At 43.5% G+C, this 12,453-nt stretch overlaps 1 protein-coding gene across 1 annotated transcript in view; it reads right to left on the reverse strand.

Moving 5' to 3' along the window:
• Positions 1 to 6,026: 6,026 nt before the first annotated feature.
• HDAC8 (histone deacetylase 8) overlaps positions 6,027 to 12,453 on the reverse strand; it is a 241,477-nt gene continuing 235,050 nt past the window's right edge. The window contains exon 11 of the mRNA XM_030807076.1: positions 6,027 to 6,574. Within this exon, the coding sequence (XP_030662936.1) occupies positions 6,552 to 6,574 (23 nt within the window). The 3' untranslated portion in view covers positions 6,027 to 6,551. The remainder of the gene's footprint in view (positions 6,575 to 12,453) is intronic.

A 12,453-nucleotide genomic window follows, 5' to 3' on the forward strand; every position in this document is an offset into this window, starting at 1 on the left:
GAGGGTGTAGGGGCAGCCACATTCACACAGCTTTAGTGGGACTGTGAATTGGGACAACACCTCTGGGAATCAAAACCTATAATCTCTTTTGTTTGTTTTAGGTTACATGCCCTTTGATCCAGCAATTTCACTTCTACAAATTTATCTTGAGGAAATAATGCAACTAATGTGCAAGGGTATAGGTAAGAGGATCTTCGTTGCAATTTTTTTGAGGTGAATTGCACGCAATGGAAATTCAATAGTTTTACCCAATACAAAGAAAAGATAAATGTTTGAGGTGATGGATGTTCCAGTTCCCCTAATTTTATCATTACACATTGTATACAGCTATCAAAATGTCACACGTACCTCCAAAATATGTACAACTTTTATATATTAATTAAAACATAAAAAAGTAAATTAACCATTTTGAAGTGAAAATTCAGTGGCATTTGGTACATTCACAATGTTGTGTAATCACCATTGCTATCTGATTCCAAAACATTTTCATTACTCCAAAACAAAACCTGTACCCTTTAAGCAGTTACTCCCAATTTTCCCCTCTGCCCAGGCCCTGGTAACAACCAATCTGCTGTCTTTATGAATTTGCTTATTCTGGGGGTTTCATGTAAATAGAACCATACAATACGTGACCTTTTATGTCTGGCTTCTTTCATTTAGCGTAATGTTTCTAAGTACTGTATCAAGTATCAGTGCTTCACTCCCTTTTAAGGCTGAATAATATCCCCTTGTACGCACATGTCACAATTGGTTTATCCATTCATCCATTCATGGGCATTTATTAGAATATTGTGGCATTTATTTCGCTACCTTTTGGCTATTGTGAATAGCACTGCGATGAACATTCATAGACAAATATTTCTTTGAATACCTGTTTTCAGTTCTTTTGGATATATAGCTGAGTGTAATTGCTGGGTCGTATGGTAATTCCATGTTTCACTTGTTGAGTAGCCACCAAACTGTTTCCCACTGCGGCTGCACCATTTTACATTCCCACACCAAGGTACAAGGGTTCCAGTTTTTGTACATGCTCATCAACACTTGTTATTTTCTGTCTTTGATTATAGTGATCCAAGTAGGTATAAACTGACAAGTGATTGCGGTTTTGATTTGCAGTTCCCAAATGACTAATGATGTTGAGCATCTTTTCGTGTGCTTCTTGCCCATTTGAATATCTTCTTTGCAGAAATGTCTAACCAAGTTCTTTGCCTTTTTTTTTTTTTTTGAGACAGTGTCTTACTCTGTTGCCCAGGCTCTGGAGTGCAGTGGCGTGATCATGGCTCAGTACAGCCTCGACCTCCTGGGCTCAAGTGACCCTCCTGCCTCAGCCTCCTGAGTAGCTGGGACTACAGGCGCAGGCCACCAAGCCTGGCTAATTTTATTTTTTTATTTTTTTGTAGAGACAGGGTCTCGCTGTGTTGACCAGGCTGATCTTGAAATCTGGACTCGAGATCCTCCCGCCTTGGCCTCCAGAAGTGCTGGCCTCTTTCACTTTCTTGATAATGTTCGCTGCAGCAAAAAAGTTTTTAACTTTGATGAAGTCTAATTTATCTATTTTTTTTTTTTTGAGACGGAGTCTCACTCTGTTGCCCAGGCTGGAGTGCAGTGGCACAATCTTGGCTCACTACACCTCTGCTTCCCAGGTTCAAGCGATTCTCCTGACTCAGCCTCCTGAGTAGCTGGGATTACAGGCGTGCACTACCATGCCTGGCTAATTTTTTGTATTTTTAGTAGAGACGGGGATCTCACCAGGTTGGACAGGCTGGTCTTGAACTCTTGACCTCTGGTGATCTGCCCACCTCAGCCGTGCTGGGATTACAGGTGCGAGCCACCACACCTGGCAGTCTAATTTATCTATTTCTCCTTTGTTGCTCGTACTTTTGGTGTCATAGCTAAGAATCCATTACCAAATCCAAGGTCATGATCTATCCCCATGTTTTCTTCTAAGCATTTCATAGTTTATCTCATACATTTAGGTCTTTGATCAATTTTCAACTCATTTTTGTGTATAGTATGAGATAGAGTTTCAACTTCATTCTTTTTTTTATTTTTCCGAGATGGAATCTCGCTCTGTCGCCCAGGCTGGAATGCAGTGGCATGATCTTGGCTCACTGCAACCTCCACCTCTCAGATTCAAGCGATTCTCCTGCCTCAGCCTCCCGAGTAGCTGGGATTACAGGTGCATGCCACCACGCCCGGCTAACTTCATTCTTTTGCATGTTGAAATCCAGTTGTCTCAGCACCATTCGCTAAAGAGACTTCTTTTTCCTCATTGAATGGACTTGGCATCTCTGTCCAAAATCAATTGACCATAGGTGTATTTCTGTACTTTCAATTCTGTTCCATTGTACCTATATGTCTGTACTTATGCCAGTAACACAATGTTTTGATTACTATAGCTTTGTGGCAAGTTTTGAAATAGGGAATCATGAGTCCTCCAACTTTGTTCTTCTTTTTCGAGGTGTTTTTACTATTTGGGGTCTCTTGAAACTCCATATGAATTTCAGGATGGATTTTTCTATGTCTGCAAAGAATTCTTTGGGGTTTTCATAGGAATTGCATTCAATCTGTAGATCGTTTTGAGTAGTACTGACACCATACAATATTAAGTCTTTCAATCTATGAACACATGTTTTTCCATTTATCTGTGCCTTCTTCAATTTCTCTCAGCAACATTTTATAGTTTCAGTGTATAAGTTTTTTGCCTCCTTGGCTAAGTTTATTCCTAAATATTTTATTTTGGATGTATTGTAAATATAACTCTTTTCTTTTTCTTTTTTTTTTTTTAGAAGGAGTCTCACTCTGTTGCCCAGGCTGGAGTGCAGTGGTGCAATCATGGCTCACTGCTGCCTCGACCTCCAGGGCTCAAGGCATCCTCCTGCCTCAGCCTCCTGAGTAGTTGGTACTACAGGCATGTGCCACCACGCCTAGCTCATTTTTGTATTTTTAGTAGAGACGGGGTTTTGCCATGTTGGCCAGGCTGGTATGGAACTCCTGAGCTCAAGCAAACCTCTCACCTCGGCCTCTCAAAGTGTTGGGATTACTGATGTGAGCCTCCGGGCCCGGCCATAGGGTATTTAATTGAGTCGGACTACTGAATGAGGAGAAGGAGCCAGTCTAGGGAAGATTGGGGCATTCCAAGCAGGACTAGCATGTGCATAGATCATGAGGTGAGGGGCCCCTGTCTTAGCTCTATTTATGTCTGTCTTTACCTTTACATCTGTAGATCTCATCCTTTTTGTAATCACAAAACTCCTTTGAGTGTTGAGAATCTGATAAGAGCTATGGCTCCGTGCCCCAGAAAAATGTACATATGTACAGTCACACAAATTTGCATACTATTTCCCTAATTCCTGAAGCCAGGGAACCCCAGGAAGTTTCCTTACCCACAGGGCAAGAACAGTGTCTACTACTAATATGTAACATGCGCTCTACTACGTGCTTTTCTGCATTATCTCTTTGGTCCCTCGCAACCACCCCCATGAGGTAGGTACAGGTAAGTGTTGCCATTTGATAGACAAGGAGACTAAGGCTCAGAGAGAGGGATTTACCTGGCCAAGGTCACACAGCTAGTAAGTGACAGGGAGAGGCTTAAACCCAGGCAGTCTGAGGCTGAAGTGTGTATGCTGCATGCCAAGGCACTACCGGTCAGCTTTGGGCCCAGCACTGAGCGGGAGGTTTGGGGATCTGCCCCTGGCAAACGCAGAGAAGGAGGAGCTGCAGGAGTTTTCTGTATAGGGGCTTAGAGATGTCAAAACACACTTGTTTACGTGGTTGTTTTCTTTCATTCTTCTGCTTTTCTCTTCCTCCTTCTTTTCCTTCTCCTCTTCCTCTTTTTCCTTTTTTTTGTTGAATGACTATATTTGATTTTCTTATAAAGAAGTCTTTCTGCTTTAGAGTCTTTTAAATATATAGTTGGAAATATACTACTGCTGTCTCTGTGACAGCTAACATTGAATGCAGCAGAGGCAGATCCACCCTCCCCAAAGGTAAACTGGTGGGAATTTTCCATTGACTTAAAAAAAAAGTTATGTATTAACTTTTTTGGGACCAGGTAATACATTCACATGGTTCAAAAATCAAAAGGTACAAAAAGGAACTGAGTGCAGGTTGCCCTCACTGCGCCACTTGCCATCTGGTTCCCTTGCCCGGAGGCAACTGAGGTGTCCCAGTTTCTTGTGTATTTTCCCAAAGGTGTTTTATGTAAATATATGCATATCCAATATCGAAATTCTTTTTTAAGTGGTTATTTTCTTACCCCTTGAGTTGGAGACATAGTCTAAACTTCTCTCTTGGTCTCTTTGGCCCTTGTGAGTGCCCTGGAGACAGAGGGGGCTGGTGGGTTTCCTACAAGCACTGGGTTTTCCTCAGAGGTGAGCCTTCCCTGGACCATTTCCAAGGCAGGCCCTCCTGTCCAGAATACTTTACACGCTTTTCAAAGTGCTTCCATCTTTGATAATTCATCAACCACTCACAATAGCCCATGAGGTGCAAGAATTATTCACCCCATTTTGTGGGTGTAGGAAAACAGACCCAGAAAGGTCAAGCAACTTGCTGAAAAGCACACAAACGAATGACTGCTGCTGTGTGGTGAGGGCCCAGAAGCATCATGTGGCTTGGTCCAGCTTGGGCTTTGGAAGCAATAAGAAAGTTGTTTACTTCAAAGTCACAGTTTAAAAATAATCTAGTGGCACTAGTGTGGGACAGTGGAAAAAGTAAGGGAATTTGCAGTTCCAGCCGGGTTTTGCTTCCTGGCTCTGCCACTTAAAAAGGGGCATGTTACTTCATCATTCTTAGCCTCAATTTTCTAATCTATAGAGTGGGGATGATAATACCCACTAGCAGGGTTGATAGTGACGTACAAGTGAAAATGATCTGTAAAATGGGGCATATGCCAATGCTTGCTTTGCCATTGTTGTTACAGTTATTGTGGCTGGTCCCTTGCAGACACAAGGGGTGGGTGGTGGCAGGGTCGGCAGCAATTTCCTAAAGGTAAGACAGGCAGGCTTACGGTGGGGACAAATTTGCCCCACCCTCAAGCCAACTGATCTAAAAAGTGTCCCCCTGCCCCGCATCCCCCTCCCCGCCACCGCCCCCACTGATCGGGCTTCCAGGCAATTAGAACAGCCCCAGGGCCTGAGCACAAAGTCTTCCTCAGTGGGTGTCTTGAACTGACTTTGATCTGTAACTACCCCCCAACTCCCCGCGGATCAATTGTTTGTTTTTTTTTTTAGGTTTATGTATTTATTTTTTTCTATTATTAAAGTAAAATGTGCCCACTAGAGAAAATTTGGAAAATACTGAAAAGTAGAAATGTGCTCCCACGGCTCTGGGCTCATGTTGGTAACAGAGCTGGAAACATGTTGGGATCTGCTTCTTTTCCTCCTCCCTTGCCTTGTCTGGGAATTCCTACACAGCCAGGATGGATGGGGCTGTGTGCTTGTCTGCCATCCCGGTCCCAGTAGTTGAAGGAGCTTCGTAAATATTTGGTAAATAAAATTACAATATCATGACATTTAGTTGTCTCTTCCTCATCTCTCCCATTATCCCCCATCCCCATTTTTCCATGTTGCCAACTCCCCAGAGGTTGCAGTGACACCACACATTACAACTTCCTCCCCTTTTCATTATGTGCCAATTGTCTACACTCAACTGGGAAGCATCCTTTCTATCCATGGAAGTGCTCCTCCTGGATCTGACATGCCAACACGCCTTTTCCATCCCTAAATCACTCCCTGGACAGGGACAGCTCCTCCCCAGGGTGCCAATAAGCCCCTCTCCATGACTGCAGTGCCAATATTCCTACCCCACCATGGACAGCCCCAGTGCAACCCAGAGCTTGGCCTTCTGTCCCAAGAACTTGGGCTAGGGACACACTAGTTCCCCATTGAGGTCAGACTCTCAAGCTAGGCCAGAGTAGAGATTGGAAGGAACAGGGTTATTCTTCACACTTCAGCGAGAAGAAAAGTTCAGAACTGTGTGTGCTGTCAGTGGCACTTTACAATGACAACAATGGGACGAAGAGGTAGGTTTTCAAAGATTTTATTAAAAAAACCAAAGATACATAACACTAAAACAACACCAGTGGACTTCTCCCCACCTCCCAGTCTGCTGATCAGTACCCTCTCTCCCAGGGCTCCACCTGGATGGTCCTGAGGCCCAAACCCTGCCTCTCAGCTGCCTCCTGCCCTACAAACTGGTGACTGCTCTCATCCAGCTTCTGATCTGTTTCATTTAAGACGATAAAAATACTCCCCTCCCCAATTCACTTAAAAATAATTTTCAAAGATTAAAAACTTCATTTGTGTGTGTGTGTTTTTTTAAATAAGAACTTTAAATGTGGGATATCTCCCTCTTCCCCTAGGCCCAGTTGAGGACTCTGGGGTGCCTGCCTCTTTACCCCAGGAAGCCAGCTGCCACTTGGTGCCCCTTGGAAATTTGCAGGAAGTAATTTCTTTCAAATTTCCCCTGCAGTCACAAATTCCACAAACTGCTTGTCTTCATTATAGGCACCACTCCTCAGCTCTGGAAACCTGATCTCTTCCTGTCAACTAGACCACATGCTTCAGATTCCCTGCAAACAGGGGAGAAAACAAAATTCAGAGTCAGGTAATGTATGTGAATTATACCCCAATAGAGCTATTTTTTAAAAAGCACTTATATTTTGGGGCTTATTCTCTGCTGCTCTTGGGAACTCTGTGACCTCGCCATAAGGAACAAGACCAGAATAGCTTGCTGGACGATGAGAAACAAATGGCCCAGAGACCCCTGTCACCCAGGCAACCACCAGCCAGTTACTGTACATACGATTGAGGCCTTTGACAGCCAGCTGACTGCAGATGCTGGGTGTATCCAGCCAGAACCAGAAGAGCCACCCAGCTGAACTCAGCTTAATTGCCAATCTATAGAGTCATGAGCTAAACAAATGGTTGTTTTAAGTCTCTTTCTCTCTCTCTCTCTCTCTCCCTCTCGTAACACTTTTCAGAGTTCATTCTTTACTAACTGCATCAAATCTCATGCTCCCTACCCCCAACTTTTCTTCCTTCCCTTAGCAAGGCACAACCCTCCTAGCATTTTCTCTTGTGAGTACCTGTGAAACACAGATTGGGGGCTTTCCTCTGATCTCAGGCCTAAGAGTCTTTGAGGAAAAAGTGATCATTTGAAATCCTACAGGACTGGGCTCTAGGAATGAAAAGTTGCTCACTTTGTCCCTCCATAGTCTTTCCCTTGCCACACTTCCCCAAGTAGAAACACTGGGCTCCAAACCCTGCTGGCCACCTCTCTGAAACAGAAACAATGCTCCCTGAGGGCAGGGCCTGGCTGTCTTACTTTTGGTTGATCTCCAAAGTCTGGCACAGTGCCTCACTCATAGTAGGTGCTCAGTAAATGGCTGAATGAATGGATGAATGAAAGGAAGGAAGGAAAGAAGAAACAAATCAGAAACAAACTACTTGCCTATCTTTTTTTTTTTTTTTTTTTTTTGAGATGGAGTTTCGCTCTTGTTGCCCAGGCTGTCGTACAATGGCGCGATCTCGGCTCACTGCAATCTCCTGGGTTCAAGTGATTCTCCTGCCTCAGCCTCCCGAGTAGCTGGGACTACAGGCGTGCGCCACCATGCCCAGCTAATTTTTGTATTTTTAGTAGAGATGGGGTTTCACCATGTTGGCCAGGATGGTCTCGATCTCTTGACCTCGTAATCCGCCCGACTCGGCCTCCCAAAGTGCTGGGATTACAGGTGTGCCCGGCCTTGCCTATCTACTTTTATTTTAGATTTTAATCTGCAGTAAATTTGACATTTGTGCATGTGCAGATCTGATTTTAAACATATGCATAGATTCATGACAGAGAGGAGTTCCATAACCCCTCAAATCTCCTTGTGCTATCCTTTTGCAATCACATCTTCCTTTCTCCCCCACCACTTGGCAAGCACTGATCTGTTCTCCAACACTGTAGTGTTGTCTTTTTGAGAATGCCATATAAATGGAATCAAACAGTCTGTAACCTTTTAAGATAGGCTTTTTTTTTTTTCTCAGCATAATGCCTTTGAGGTTCATGCAGATTTGTGCATGTATCAATAGAAGTTCATTCCTTTTTTGTACTTACCTTTTACTTTTAAAATAATTATAGAATAACAGGAAGTTGCAAAAAAAATAGTGCAGAGAGGTTCTACACACCCTTCCCCAGGTTTCCCCACATGTTAACATTTTACATAATTACTGTTCAATATCCAAGTCAGGAAATTGACATTGGTACAATTCACAGATCTTATTAAGATGTCACTAGTTTTACAAGCACTCATTTGTGTGTGCATAAGTGTATAATTCTAGGCCATTTAATCGCAAGTGTAGATTCATGTAACCTCAACCACAATCAAGATACGAAACTATTTTATCACCACAAAGATTTCCCTCCTCTACCTCCTTTACAGTCATTCCCATCCCTCCTCCTTCACCACCTCTAAGTCCCCACAACCATTCATCTGTTACCCTTCTCTAAAATTTGGTCATTTTCAGAATGTTATAGAAATGGAACCATGCAGTATATAAACTTTTGAGATAGATAGGCTTTTTTCACCCAGCATACTGCTCTTAAGATCCATCCAAGTTGTGGTGGGTATCAAGTTGGTTGCTTCTTTTTGCTGAGTAGTACTCCACAGTATGGATGTAGCACAATCTGTTTAACTACTTATCTGCTGAAGGACACCTAGTTTTTGGCTATAGAATCAAGCCACTATGAACATTCACATACAGGTTTTTGTGTGAACGTAGTTTTCATTTTTCTGGGACAAATGCTCAACAGAGTAATTGCTGGGAGGTATGGTAGTAGCATGTTTAGCTTTATAAGAAATTGCCAAACTGTTTTCCAGACTGGTGGTACCATTTTACATTCCCACCATCTATGTTTGAGTCATCTGGTTTCTCAGCATTCTTGCTGGCATCTGGTGTTGGTTTTTATTTTGGCCATTCTGATAGATGTATAGTGATATCACATTATGATCTCAATTTGCATTTTCCCAATGGCTAATGATGTTGAACATCTTTTCATGTGCTCATTTGCTGTCTGTATATCCTTTTCATATCTTGTCTTTTGACTACTTCCTAATTGTTTTTTTTTTCTGTTGAGTTTGGAAAGTTCTTTATATATATGTTTTATTTTTATGTTTTGAGACAGAGTCTCACTCTGTCACCCAGGCTAGAGTGCAGTGGTGCGATCCCGGCTCACTGCAAACTCTGCCTCCTGGGTTCAAGCGATTCTCCTACCTCAGCCTCCCTAGTTAGCTGGGATTACAGGCATATGCCACCACGCTCGACTAATTTTTGTATTTTTAGTAGAGAGGGGATCTCACCATGTTGGCCAAGCTGGTCTCAAACTCCTGACCTCAAATAATCCACCCGCCTCAGCCTCCCAAAGTGCTGGGATTACAGGTGTGAGCCACTGCACCCGGCCCTTTATATATTTTAGATACAAATCTGTTGTTGGATATATGATTTGCAAATATCTTATCTCAGTATGTAACTTATCTTTTCATTCCCTTAACAGGGTCTTTTGTAAAGCAAAAGTTGATTTTGATGAGCTCCATTTCCTTATCCATTTTTTTTTCTTTTTTTGGATCATGCTTTTGGTGTTTCAACCCCCTAACCTCAAAAAAATCTCTGGATGGCCGGGCGCGGTGGCTCACGCTTGTAATCCCAGCACTTTGGGAGGCTGAGGCGGGCGGATCACGAGGTCAGGAGATCGAGACCACGGTGAAACCCCGTCTCTACTAAAAAATACAAAAAATTAGCCAGGCGTGGTGGCGGGCACCTGTAGTCCCAGCTACTCGGAGAGGCTGAGGCAGGAGAATGGCGTGAACCCGGGAGGCGGAGCTTGCAGTGAGCCGAGATTGCGCCACTGCACTCCAGCCTGGGCGAAAGAGCGAGACTCCGTCTCAAAAAAAAAAAAAAAAAAAAAAAAAATCTCAGGATAATCTTTGATCCTTAATTTCTTAGTCCATGCCTTCTCCACATCTTATGAGTTGTGAAGCCTAACATCAAGATGTCTCTCCAATCTATCCCCTTCTTTCTGTTCCACTGTCTCTGCTTTAGTCACATCTCTTGTTACTCAGGTCACTGCGACAACCTCTTATCTGGTCCTCCTGCTTCTAGAGCTATTCCCTGTACAATTGCTAGCTGTGATCACATTCCTTCTCTGCTCAAAAAGACTTTAGAAGGCTGGGTGTGGTGGCTCATACCTGTAATCCCAGCGCTTTGGGAGGCTGAGGTGGATGGATCACCTGAGGTCAGGAGTTTGAGACCAGCCTGGCCAACACGGTGAAACCTCATCTCTACTAAAAATACAAAAAAATTAGCTGGGTGTGGTGGTGGGCACCTGTAGCCCCAGCTACTGGGGAGAGGCTGAGGCAGGAGAATCGCTTGAACCCGGGAGGTGGAGGTTGTAGTGAGCCGAGATGGTGCCATTGCACTCCAGCCTGGGTGACAGAGCGAGACACCGTCTCAAAAAAAAAAAAAAAAAAAAAAAAAAAAAAGACTTTAGCAGTTCCCGACCTACCACCTATGAATGAAGTCCAACTCCTTAGTGTAAATGGGCCCCATCCATGCTTTCCTGTTTCCACACCTTGGCTTGTGTTGTTGCCTCGGCTGAGGACAACCTACAGGGGACGCTGGTGTGAAGTGAGGGTCCTTCCATCTGTAAGTATAGCCAGAGCTAGGGGAATGAGCGAATGCAAGGATGAACAAAATTCCATGTCAAAGCATTCCAACAAGACATGTTTGCAGGGAGGAAAGGTGGGTGCTGTACTCTCTGCTGCTCTGCCTCACTCTCCAGTTACATTTGGAGGCAATTAAGAAAAACAACAGAAATAATTTTCACCAAGAAGTTGACGATGAGCAATGTTGAATTGGGGTAACAATAAAAATGCAAGCTTAAATAATGCCCATTGTTTTCCCCTCACATCTAGCTTTTCCAGCAGTGGGTGGCAGCCTGAGAAAATTCTAAAGGCTAGCACAGGCTGGGGCCTAGGGAGACAAGAAGTTCAGACCACAGCGGGCAGACTCAATTGCCTAGAGAGGCCAAGAATATACTGTTTGTAAAGCAGGCTGGGGGCAAGACACAAGGGGCCCTCTTGATCCTTTTTTCATTTTCTTACTTTGAATCATGACATAAGTGTAAGAAATACTTTCCTTTTCTCTTAACTCTGCCACAGAAGAAAACAAAACCAAGACAGTGTAAATGGAAACTCACACTTGGCCTAGAGTAAGAGATACAAAAGGGACTGGTGGGGCCTGTGGCAAAGAGGAAGGTACCTGCTGGCAAAGTGGGCAGCTGCGGCTCAGCTCCAGCCACTCACCACTGTGCAGGCCTGTCGGCCCCATGGGACTGAGTCCTTCCATTTTCCAAGAGAAGTCCAAATTTCACTTTTTTTTTTTTTTTTTTTTTTGAGATGGAGTCTCGCTCTGTTGCCCAGGCTGGAGTGCAGTGGCGCAATCTCGGCTCACTGCAAGCTCCGCCTCCCGGGTTCACGCCATTCTCCTGCCTCAGCCTCTCCGAGTAGCTGGGACTACAGGCGCCCGCCACCACGCCCGGCTAATTTTTTTGTATTTTTAGTAGAGATGGGGTTTCACCGTGGTCTCGATCTCCTGACTTCATGATCCGCCCGCCTCGGCCTCCCAAAGTGCTGGGATTACAAGCGTGAGCCACCGCGCCCGGCCCAAATTTCACATTTTTATGCAGTTTCCACTGTGTTAAATGTGGGCAAATGACTGACATTTTAAAAGAATATCATATGAGGCATTAAGATGAGTGGCCAAACAAAACAATTTTGGAGGCGAGATGTAGCTCGTGGACTCCCAGTTTGTGATTTCCGGTTATCTCTGAAATAGTCTTGATTTATACCTAAGGCACCCCATTTCACTCTCAAATATCCTGGTTTGGACAATAAACTATACTGTTACTCTAGCTCTGATGTACAAGAAGGAGTACTGAACTGGGACTCAGGGGGCCTGGGTTCTACTGAACCACTGGTTGGCTAATTTGTTTATCAATTTATTCAATAAACATTTATGGCGTGTCCACTCTGTGCCAGGTACTTTGTTAGGTGTTGATGAACAATCTCTTTAGTCTTTCTTTTTTAAATTAATATATTTTATTTTTAGAACAGTTTTAAGTTTATAGAAAAACTGAAGAGAAAGTACAGAGAGCTCTCATATATTTCCTTCCCCTTCCCCTACAGGCAGTTTCTTCTATTATTAACATCTTGCATTAGTGTGATACATTTATTATAGTTAGTGAATGGATACTGATACATTATCATTAACTTAAGTCCACTGTTTACATTAAGATTCGCTTTTGGTCTTGAACAGTTCTATGAGTTTTGAAAAGTATGTAATGTTATGTATCCACCATTAGAGTATCATGCAGGAATAGTTTCACTGCCCTCAAAATCATCTGTGTTCC

The sequence above is a fragment of the Nomascus leucogenys genome, chromosome X, assembly GCF_006542625.1.
Source record: "Nomascus leucogenys isolate Asia chromosome X, Asia_NLE_v1, whole genome shotgun sequence".
NCBI lineage: Eukaryota > Metazoa > Chordata > Mammalia > Primates > Hylobatidae > Nomascus > Nomascus leucogenys.